Source organism: Morone saxatilis, unplaced genomic scaffold (genome assembly GCF_004916995.1).
Source record: "Morone saxatilis isolate NCDOM2014 unplaced genomic scaffold, NCSU_SB_2.0 Contig11, whole genome shotgun sequence".
In the NCBI taxonomy this organism is placed as follows: Eukaryota; Metazoa; Chordata; class Actinopteri; family Moronidae; genus Morone; species Morone saxatilis.
In genome coordinates, this window is record NW_023339663.1 from 8,813,919 (window position 1) to 8,825,473 (window position 11,555).

Consider the following 11,555-nt stretch of genomic DNA (forward strand, 5'->3'; position numbering starts at 1 on the left):
GTAAGGATGCCTGTGTTGTGTGTGTGTTGGTGTGCTATTTGGAGAGGAAGCATTTGATTACAAACAAACGTTACTGTCTCAATTAATAAACAATACATCGGTAAGCAGTTGTGCGTGTTTTTCTGCACAAGTCCTACACCTACATTCCACACAACCTGATCCCCATTTTTACAACATGCTAGCTGGCCTGACGGTTACCGTCGGTCGACTGTCCCAGACTGAAATACCTCAACCATTATCAATTGGTAATTTCTAGACAAATACTACCACAGTTCCCAGAGTGAAAAAATCAAGATCTTTGAATGATACACCCCCGACTTTAATCTTTAACACCACGAGCAGTGCAAAGTGTCCCATTATAGCAGTAAAATATCTCTACAATTGGGTAACACATGCTGAATCTGAATTTTGTGGTACTTACTCCATGACATATTTGAATAACTTTTTTGCCTGGATTTCCTGAGTGAAATGTCTTCCACAAAATCTAGGAACGGCATTACCTGTGGACTTTGGCTTTCCCTAATGTCAGCCCAATTGTCTAATTACTTCAATGTTGGCATGCTAACTGACCAATTATGGCAGATCTTAAGTTGAAACAAATTTATTCTGTCAAGGTCTGCGTGGAGTGCCTCAAAAAGAAAACCTTTGCAGAGAAACTCGCTAACATCCAGTGCTACCTAAAGGAGTCCTTGATGTTGTTTTGTTTTTTTCACATTCAGGTCACAGAATATTTTGTTGTAACCCAAACCACAGGGGCTCCTTTTCTCTCTTGCATGATGGCATGTTTGAAAGAACTACATAGAGATAATTACAGAGTACAGAAGGAGTAATGTATGCCTTGTTACTTTAAAACTTAGATATCATCTGTTGTCTCCTAATAGCCCAGTTCAGCAGCCAACTCACTGTCTTTGGAATGTTATTACACAGTACAGCATAATTTACGAATTTTTTGCGTCTAGGGCTCCGACCTTCATCAATCCCCACAGACATATGTTTACAGAGATATTTGGGGGAGTGATGCACAACACGGATCTACAGGTGGACTGCTGGGTGGTGCGGTGGGGGGCTTACAGAGCAAGCCAGGCAGCAATAGCTTTACAGAGCAGCAAACAGCAGCAATAGGATGCAGGGCGCAACACGCATTGACCCGAGCAGAGGAGAGAGCCTGGGAAATCTGAAGTTTAACATAGACCGCCAGATTTCGGGAGGGAGCGCTGGCGGTTAAGTGCATTATGGAATAACGCGCATGTCATGTGTCGTGAATCACGCGCAGCCTCCGAGCCCGCTCGAGTTGACCTGCCTGAACTAGCTTGCAGGCTTTGCTCCATTTCTTCTTTAGTGGCCTTACACACAGTTAGATTATTGTCTCCCTCAACAAAGCTACTGGTAGCCACTCCTAAAAAGAAAATTCCATTCCATATCTATTAATCAGAGTCAGAGTAAGTCTTCACAGTATTGCCGATGGGAAAAAAAACTAATGTGACAGATGTTGACCGTTGCGCAATGAATAACATGATCTGAGCTCTTCAGGTGATTATACACAATGAAAAAATAGTTATGCATATCATATTCCATTTCTGCCAATAGATTATCGTAAAATGTTACACACTGGACCTTTAATTTAGGCATTTAAAATGTTCCATACAGAAGTTGCCAATGGCATGAAGCTGTTTGAATTTCTTTTTGTCTTGCATGTGGGTCAGATTATAATACAGAATTGTGTGGTTTTATTTCCCATGCCCAAATAGTTAATGTCAGCCGCTCCACTCCAACAATTGTCTATCCTACAGTCAACACAACAGAGGAAGTGGAGCTTGGTAAGTGTGTCCAGATGTACTATGATATAATCCCACAGCTATCAGAAATAACGGATTTAGATGATTTTGAACTGCTTTTTCAGAGCCACATCAGCTAAGTGAATGGAACAAAGTGGTTGGCACTCAAAGGTCAAATTATTGTATACATCCCAGTCTTCACAAGTTCTGGTTTTGTTGAAAATCACTTGATGACAAGTGACAACAGTCGTTGTATGTATCTTCTAATGTTGACTGGTTCAAATTATTGACTTTAAAGTTTTAGTTAATTACATAAGTAAGGCATCACATGTTGTTCCCACTTTTATTTGGACATAAAGTGAGATTATAATGGCCATGTTTTTGTACTTGTTCTAGGACAGAGTCACACTCTGGAATGTGTGGTACATTCTCCTATTGAGTTAAAGGTTGTGGCAGTGGTGCAGTGGTACATGCATCATGGTGGCAACATGGAGAATATGACTCTACTACACATGAAAGAGCAACGGTGAGTCGCTAATTCAGTGTTTCGTTCGCCAGAAAGTAACTGTAACTGAAATTATTTTGCTTATTCAGAATGAAGAAGGTGACACATGCATTCTTGGAGGTCACCGGGAGAGTTGTGGTGACTCCACAACACTTGAACCACAGATATACTTGCATCGCCAGTAATAGTTTTGGGAAAACAAATGTCACTATCCAGCTCAAGAAGAAAATGAAAGGTACTTTTATTTTTATTGTCACTGTCATGTTGTTCTATTCATACTATATTTTGTCATAGAGTTGTTACATTAAAATTCAAATAATTCTATATAAACTATCAACATTAAGTGAGAATACAGTATAATATATAAGAAAATCGAGTAAAATCTAGAGGAAGGTCCCACCAGCTTTCCAGCCGGGTGTGTCCATCTGAAAGAGCAGATATATCACACATTTTACACCACAGTTGTAGCACACAAAGGTGGGATGGTGAATGCTGTCAATGGAGGCAAGCTGCTCTGACCCGGTGACTAAGGTGTGTGTGACTAAGTGACATGTGCCACTGTGCAGGCAATACTTAGTGTTCAAAGTTATGAACTTGCCAGAACCACTATGTATACTCCTGCGGTCGGAAAATGGGTGTAGTTTGACTCATTTTCACAATATTGCTCAAGCGGAAAAAACTCCCCACATTGAGGTCAAAGATAATGTAACCAATCCAGTTATCTCAATGGTGAGGCAACTTATATCTATAGCTATTTTCAAAACATCCATTTTCACGCAGTTATCTTCACTGACTGATAACAGTTTGAAACATTAGGTTGATTTTTGTGCAGGCAACATTTAAAGCCGCGCTAATCAATATTTTAATATTTACAATTGATCAAATTACGGTGACCATATTTTCAAACCCCCTAGCCCTAACCCTGGGAACAGGGTTTTTAGTCTTCTAAGCATGTAGGAGAAAATACGGTGGCTGCAAAACTTGCAAAAAACGTGAAAGGCCCACCCTAGAGCCAGTGTTTGGCTTGTCCATACTGGGCTATTGTAGAAACATGGCGGACTCTCTAAGGGGATGCACTCCATCTGTAGGTAAAAATGGCTCATACTGACGTACACCTAGTCATATTTTTAGGTATTTCATACAATAATGAGGACATACTTTTCAATATTGTATGCCATTTCTGCCGATAGATCCTCTTAAATGTTACACACTTGACCTTTAAGTGTACTGCATCAGCACGTGCACATGTATGTGCTTACGCAGGCACAATATGCATTTTCATCAGGACAAGCAGTCAGAAGCAGCAGAAGTTAGTCACCAGCTAGTGAAGAAAGTGGTGGAGGTGGAGGCCAAAACAGAGAAAAGAGGACAGTGAATACTGGGCTTACATTCATCAGGTGGACATGACTCTAAATAAAGCTGTTTGCTAACAATTTTGCCATATGAACTTGTGTGATACTAAGTGATTATTTGTTAGTTTTGTAGTTTTTGGCCACTCCCGAGTCAATTATTGCTGCTTTAAAGACACAATACAATCTAATGAGTGTATTTTGGACTGGATTTCAGTAATTTTGCCGTCGCTGGGTGGGCCCATTGTGTGTTTGCTGCTGGTAGCTGGGCTGGGAATCATTTTGCATATTAAATGGCTGGAAGTAAAGCTCATCTACAGATCCCACTTTCAACATGGAAAACACAATGGAGGTCAGAATGCAGACACATACACACACAATATACAGTAGAAACCCTAAAGCATCTTGACCGCAACAGCTGCTTCTCTTTGCAGGATGCGGCTGATGTATTTTGTATTTAATGCTACAAAGCATCACATTATTAAGCTAACTGAAATACATGACAATACCGTGAAACAGTGCATCCAGTGCACATACTTGAAGACATACAGTAGATGGCAATCTGTATTACTACAGCTGCATTCAAGAACCCAGATTTACATTTCTGATGTCTGATTCACAATTGTCTTCACATCCACCACCACCATCCAGATGAGAAAGAGTTTGATGTGTTTTTGTCATACGTGGGGAGCCTTCCATCAGCAGAGGTAGAGGGAGGTTTTACCATCTCCTCAAAGGAAGGTAGGCCAACATGTTCAGTGTTTGATATGCGTATCTGGATTTCATTTTCATATACTAGTAAAGTAAATGAAAAATTATTTTCACAAGCAGCATGTTTATCCAGTATGGACCTGCTGAACTCTGAGGAGGGTAAAGCCACCCAGAGACCAGAAGTGCAGCTACCCCAGGTGTTAGAGGACCAATGGGGGTATCGCCTCTGTTTGCTGGAGAGGGATGTACTCCCTGGAGGAGGTGAGGGGATCAACTGTATTTGTCTGTATGTTTGTTTGCTGGCCGCAAATGTTCCTCATGGTTTCCATTTTGTATTACAGCATATACAAATGATGTGGTCCTTGCAATACACAGAAGCCAAATGCTTATCTGTCTCCTGTCAGCTGACTACCTCTCCAACAATAATGCTGTGTTTGTACTGGAATCAGGAGTTCAGGTAGGCCTACATTTCACTGAGAGTAGAAGACCAATGCTGCATCAAGGCATATTAAAGTTACTGTGATTACGACTTTCTTGTAAAAAAAATTCTGAAAGCTCTGATACGTCTGACTTGGTGCTTCATAATATGGACCTGTCAGAAAAACAAAAAAATAAGGACATCCTTTAATGGATATTGTTTTATATTGTCAGTGCACAGTATTTTAATCCTCCCATCTCTCCCAGACATCCCATATGATGTGGACATAGCACAAGCAGTCCAGTCCTGTGGTGGCTGTTACTTTGCAATTAAAGTTGTTGTAATGGATGTAGAAAAAAAAAAAAAAAACACAATTTAGTAGACCAACCTGCTCAGGGTTTCCACAGTGTTCACCAAGTTAAATTTAAGACTTTTTAAAAGCACAGAGTGCAATACCACAGTCGTATTGGTGTACCAGTGGGGACAATGTGACCTAGATTTATTTATATCACAATTTGTCAGTACTTTCTAGCAGTGTATAATAACTAGAACATTTCTAAAGAAATTTTCAGCATGCCTGAATGCTTTGTGCGTATCCAGAGAGAGAGAAGATCTGGAGGAGTCATATTGTTAAAATGATGTGACTGTCAGCATCCCAAAGCTTTGCTGAACGTTTACATATATAATTTGTGTGACTAGATACACGCAGAAAAAACATATGGAGGAAGAAAAATCCTTAAAGCTTCCTAGCCCTTGGCAGGCAAGAGATATTCAAGACTAGGGATGTCATGATTTTAAAATATAAGCATACGGAGGTGGACAGAGCTTTTGTAACCATATAAAAGCATACAAAAAGAACAGTTACTCAGAGTGGGAAACACAAAAGAATAGTTGGATTATTTACATGATGTTATCCTATGTGTATTATTAACATGATTTAATATTCCATTGTTTAAATTATCATTAATACCAGTATATTGCAACACCCATATTCAAGACCCTTGTAAATTACATTTAAGACTTTTTAATATAATCTAAGTCTTTGTTTTCTTTTCTTTTTTCACTGAATGTTTTGTAAAGATTTTTCATCTGCAGATACCCTGCCTGCAGTTACTTAACTTCAGGGGCAACAATGGTAGAGGATTTTATGTCCAGCCCATTAAAAGTGTATTTCTGATCATTTTTCTACTTTCCAGCCAGTCACTGTTTTCCATTTATTTTTAGTAAATGGTAACTGTTTTCATTTCAAGAAACTATTGTCTTCTGGGTTTCACTTCCCAGCAACCAAATCCTGAATTCAATTCTTAAATAATTTTTTTTTTAAATTGCTGATGTAAACTGAAACCAAGAAGGTGTGTGGATGGTAGGAAAATCTAGAAATGGAGGTTGCATAAACCACAAGAAACACTGGTGTGATCTGATTTATTCAACTTCTAACTTCTGTTTGTTTTTGATGACAAATTCCTAAACCACTGTTTGTTATGATTCACACACAAAAGCACAGCTCATTAATTCTTTGCTACTTGGTCCTTATCTTTCGTAGGCTTTACTGCAAAACTCTACCCTCAAACTCCTGCTAATATGGACCAGTAGAGCCTCATCCCTCATCCAGCCGGACCCCCCTTTGCCCACACTGGTCCAGAGGGCCTTGAAGGTGTTACCCAGTATGGATTGGACCTCAGGAAAAACTGCAGGAGTCTCCAGCAACTTCTGGAGGTCTCTGCGGGAGGCCATGCCCAATCACAGAGTGTCTGATGTCAGTCATGCAGGACCATTAGACTGCCTTACAAAAACATCTGTGACTGAGTTCTCTGAGTTTGTGTGAGGTGAGGATCTGAGCACTTGTGCGCGAGCTGAATCGATAGGCACATTGCCAGGGTTGTCCCTACCGTTACACCCTCACCATGTGAAAATAAAGTCTGCAGTTGTTGTACAACCACAGAACTCTTGTTAAGCTAATACAAATTGTAAGGAATAAGCTAAAACATAAGCGGTCTGTAGGTTCCACAAGTCTTAAAAATCTTGTAAACTTTACTGGTGAGACAGTAGTGACTTTGTTGATGTAAACTTAACTGTTGTTGCTCTAGAAACAATATGATATAAATCAATTATAATCGTATTATGAATGTATTACTTATTATTTATTATTATTATTAATTTACCATTGTGGGAAAATAAAGCTTGTTTACTGAAAACATTTATTTGGTTTATTTGGATTATTCCTACCCTACATGCATATTTATTTATTTTTTTATTTATATTTTTTTAACTTTTATATTTATATTTAAGTGATGAACTACACCACTTGTGGTGGTTTTTAGTACTAGTACCACCATTTGAGAAACACTTGTTCCCTAACATGAACATATTTATTTTACAAAGCAGCTTGTACTATTGTATTACTTACTTCTACAAGTCTTGAATGAACAAATACAGTATGTCATAGGAATTTCCATTATGGTAGGGAAGCCAATTCATAATGTATCATTCTCAACTGTTGGAAAAAATGTGTCATCCTTTCTGTCATGCTCAGGATCCAGTGGCGGTGTGTACACCACCTTCAATTTCCATCTGTAGCAACTGTTTTAGTTGAACAGTTGAATAATTAATTACCTATCCACTCCACAAAAACATTAAAAAGAATATATAGAACAAATAAAGGATCTGTAGTAGTACATTGATAGAAGATAGACACAATTAACAATTAAACTTAAACAATTAGCTTTATGGCTGTTTGTACATCAGTTTAAGTAGAACAGTTGTGAGGCTTGTTGTGTATTCTGTTACAGCAGACATGTCAGCAATGAACATTTGACACGTCTGATCCAATTTTTTTATTTTTTTTTATTGACTGGCTTTTAAATATGTATGCAAGAGAATTCTGTTTGATAAATCAAACAGGTTGTAGCAGTGGATAGCAATGTCATTAATTTGGGGGAAGCCCCTTCACAAGAGTTGGGTAACCCACGGAGGAATTCAAAGTTTCTATTTTTGATCAAGATCTTCCAAAAAAAAAGCCACTGAGATACCACATTTATCTAAACCAAAAGGATGGGGGCTGTATTTCTGAGGCGTCATTTTTCTGTTGCAAAAGTGGCAATCAAAAGAGCTTGTAAATATTCCCAATAATCACTAACTTATATTTTAAGCATCCAGAAATAATGTATGACAGTTACCAGCATCCTGGTATCCATGTCAAGGCTGAGTCCTTCCATTTGTACATAAAAATAATCACAAATTTTGCCAGATTCAGTTAAGCAGACTGAAATTGAATGAAAATACTGGCACAAAGCTCAAACAATCATAGAACAAAACAGAAAAAACAAGCTAGATTGCCTATGAGGTGGCACAGCTGGTGAAACAAAGGGTTGTACATTGATGTTGAGAAAATGGGGAAAAAAACAAAACAATCTGTACGTCTAGTCTATCTCCCCCCACGCGCACGTTAACATAACTCAAACACACGCTCCAATTTGTGGATTTACAAATAAAACATTATCACGCTTCTATGTACAATTTTATACAAGTAATAGACAAACAACACCAAGCTTGCTCAGGACCACTTCACTTATTCAGATAGGAACAAGCATGTCACATAAGGGGCATGAGGGCTCTAAGATACTTGATTTTCTCATTAGCCAGCAGAAAGTAACTGTAGCAAATTTTACACAGTTGAAACAATATTCTGGCTAATTTATTTGTCCCATCTTCCCACTCTTCAGCTCTCATCACAGAGGCTTGACACTCTGGTACCTCTCCTCTCCTCTCCTCTCAGTTAGCATCAGCCGGTAGTGGTTGGAAACGTAAACATGAGTTCAGTCGTAGAGTATCATCGAAGGCTTAAAGCATTCTTAATGTCATGTCCACAAAGCTTAGCAGTTGTCAAACACAAGGGGACGCTAAAGAATAATTTGAGCCTTTGTAGATATCCGACGTTCTTTAAACTATACAAATTATTCATTAGTGACAAAAACTGTGGTAGTCATTTACAGTTTGTCTGCTTGGGCCTTTATCTTCCTCTCCCAAAGTTTTTGATGATCAGAAAAGCCCTGCTTGCCCTTGTTGAAGGAATTGGGTCCCGCAGATGTTGGTGTCTCCCTGAGAAGATAGAAAAATAGTCACATAAAACTCAAATAGAAACATGTTAGATGATTAGGTAACAATTACAGTACACAATGTATATGTGTGTACCTGCCAATGTTCTTCATCCTCATCTTTGCTTCTGGGGGCATCTCCTCAGGTTCACTCTGCGTGACAAGAGAAAGTCAAGGTTAGCCTTTACATATCTGTTGTTTATGGATTTGTACAACCATGACATTAGTGTGTGTGTGTGTGTGTGTGTGTGTGTGTGTGAGCCCTTACATCATCATCTTCGTTAAAAACAGATGCCAGTCCGAGCTTTTTTGGAGGAACTGAAGGTACAGGCTCTTTGGGTTTCTAGAACAGGTCATCACACATTTTCAATCTCTTCAGAAAATACAAAAAAAAAGCTGCAAATCCTCACATGAGATAAGTTTAACCAGCAAACACTGACACAGAAATCACTTCAATGATTCATGGATTAGTTCTATCAATCAACTCATAAATAACGAGTGTTGAGGATTTTAGCCTGTGTCCTTTTTAGGGCCTCTCTGAGCAGTTTTTATAAGAATGAAACCATTTACACTAGCAGCATCATATCCGTGCCCTAACTTTCAACATGTACACTAGAATACTAGATCACATCATGCTTTATTTACATTATGTCTGCATGCAGTTAACACCCATTGCTGCACACTCACTGTTGCTCCGAGTTTAATAGATATGGGGTTTGACTTCTTCCCCATCGGACTGCTCATGCTAAAGCCTATCTTGGAGACTTTGCAGGGCGCTGGTGGCTCAGTTGAGGACTCGTCCTCATCTTCAGCTGTGAGATGCTGGGATGTGCGTTTGACTGCTGTCCCTTCTCCTCCCACAGTGCTACAAGAGACAGGCTTAGTTTTCACTCTGTCTTCCTCCTCCTGCGGCCCTGCTTGAGGCAAGACAACTCACCAAGGTGAACAACAGTTTCCTGGGAACTTGAGAAAAATAAAAGCTATAACCTTTGCCTGTGTGGCTAACGTTATAGTACAGTACAGATAACTTAGATCCACGCCTACCATTTAACTTACAGTATTAAAAGCCCATCTGGGGACTGATTCTGAGCGAGGCTGACACCAGGTCAGCAAGAGATATATGTCTGGTGTGAGCAAGAGTTTGCTTTAATACCAGTGTAACTTTAGCAGTAACTCTAGCCTTTGCAACCAGCCCCATTTCCCATTACCAGCGTGAAAAGGAAACGTTAATACAATGTTATCTTCGTTTTAGCATTAGCAAGCAGACGATACGTAGAAAGCTGCCATTAAGAGAGCGTAAGTGAAGTTTTACGAACGTTTCCTCCGTCTAACATTAGTTGGGGCCAGTTTTAATGGACAGACAGCAAATTAATCTAACGCAAAATCATTTTTTCAACCACAGATCAGACTTTAAACCAGCACAAATATCACCTCCGTCGTCGGTGCTACCCTTTCTGTAATGCTCGTAATCCGCCATCATGTCTGCACTCAAACCTGCCAGCTCTTCTTCTTGAGTTGAAAATTGCGGCAGATTACACGCAACAAAGGCGTAAGGCTGCCCCCATCAGGTCATTTGCAGAACTCCATTAAATTGATAAAAAAAAAAAAAATTGCATGGAAATGTATTATACATAGTTTTTGTTATTTTTGTTTTATGGAAAATATGTTCAACGAGATATTAAAATATGGAGACGGTGGCCAAGGGTGGAAATTGTTGTGTATTTATTTCGTTTTAAGGACTATCTGGAGGTGGCGGTGTTGCCTCGCTGCCAACTGCCGTAAGAAGAGGAAGGAAAATAAGCACAAGAAGAAGACGGGAGAGGAAGAGGAGCTATGGCAGTAAGCTAATTTGGTAAACAAAAAGCTAGCTGGTAAGAATAAAGACGTAACGCCACCGATGTACAGCCTCAGTGTGTTATATCCAGGGGTTAAAATGACACAGCGACTGGTGCTAACGTTAAAAACTACGTGAACGTCGCAGTTTGGCCGTTGTAGCTATGGTTACGTTAGCTGCACGTTTGCTGCCTGTTTGTTTCCTGTCTTAACTTTTTATTTTCTCTGCAGCTTAGTCGGCAATTTGTGTTCAATAGTGAATGTTTTTTTTTTGTTTTTTTTTTTGCTAGTAAGTAACTTTGTATCTCAGCCTGTGTTTTCTCTGTTTGTCTTCCTCGAATAACTTTTTTTTTCCTGTTTCTCCTAGGCCTTTAAAAGCTTGGTGTTAAACAATGTACCAGTCAAGATGGGCCAGGCGCTGTGCATATGCTCCCGTGGCTCCATCACCATTGATAATAAAAAATACTACTTTGTACAGAAACTAGACGAAGGGTAAGGGGACACGTTGTTTGTTTTAACTCCACGTTGAGGTGAAGTCTGGTGATGTTTTTGTGTTTAATAGTAAAAATGAGTTGATCCTACACTTGTTATCTGTTGAGCCAAAAGCTTAAGGTTGACAGTGTGTTGCTTTGACCTTCATTGTCGTCTTAAAAGTTTTATAAACTTTTACGACTGAGCCTCACTGTTGCACTGTATTTTGATTCAATCGTATATAAACCATCACGCTGCGGTAAGCAAGACACAGAAAATGCATTGATTATTCCTCTTTCCACCTTAATTTCTGAAAAATGTGCTGTTTGAGGACATTATTTAGGCTTTATTTTGTTTTTTTTAAAGCTTGCCATCTTAAGAACAAATGGCCATGGGGCT

The 11,555-nt window shown here is 39.2% G+C and overlaps 3 protein-coding genes across 5 annotated transcripts in view; 2 read left to right on the plus strand and 1 right to left on the minus strand.

Annotated features, from left to right (window-relative positions):
- LOC118343527 (interleukin-18 receptor accessory protein-like) overlaps positions 1–6,963 on the plus strand; it is a gene marked incomplete in the record, with an annotated part of 14,871 nt that extends 7,908 nt beyond the window's left edge. Inside the window, 8 exon segments of one of the 2 annotated variants that reach the window (XM_035682389.1) lie at positions 1,749–1,817; positions 2,172–2,301; positions 2,370–2,515; positions 3,847–3,981; positions 4,281–4,370; positions 4,458–4,601; positions 4,682–4,797; positions 6,302–6,963. In XM_035682389.1, coding sequence (XP_035538282.1) covers positions 1,749–1,817; positions 2,172–2,301; positions 2,370–2,515; positions 3,847–3,981; positions 4,281–4,370; positions 4,458–4,601; positions 4,682–4,797; positions 6,302–6,583 — 1,112 coding nt within the window. 2 annotated transcript variants of the gene reach the window in all.
- Positions 6,964–7,577: 614 nt separating this feature from the next.
- Positions 7,578–10,359, minus strand: LOC118343529 (PEST proteolytic signal-containing nuclear protein-like). Its single transcript, XM_035682394.1, has 5 exons — positions 10,284–10,359; positions 9,540–9,766; positions 9,121–9,195; positions 8,950–9,005; positions 7,578–8,856 (listed from the first exon to the last, which is right to left on the minus strand). The coding sequence occupies exons 1-5, from the start codon at positions 10,330–10,332 to the stop codon at positions 8,745–8,747; spliced, it is 519 nt and encodes a 172-aa protein (XP_035538287.1). The 5' UTR covers positions 10,333–10,359; the 3' UTR covers positions 7,578–8,744.
- Positions 10,360–10,641: 282 nt separating this feature from the next.
- Positions 10,642–11,555, plus strand: part of stk16 (serine/threonine kinase 16) — a 6,402-nt gene continuing 5,488 nt past the window's right edge. Inside the window, exons 1-2 of one of the 2 annotated variants that reach the window (XM_035652253.1) lie at positions 10,642–10,723; positions 11,053–11,177. In XM_035652253.1, the coding sequence (XP_035508146.1) occupies positions 11,092–11,177 (86 nt within the window). In that variant the 5' untranslated portion in view covers positions 10,642–10,723; positions 11,053–11,091. The remainder of the gene's footprint in view (positions 10,724–11,052; positions 11,178–11,555) is intronic. The other variant, XM_035652254.1, reaches the window with a different exon arrangement.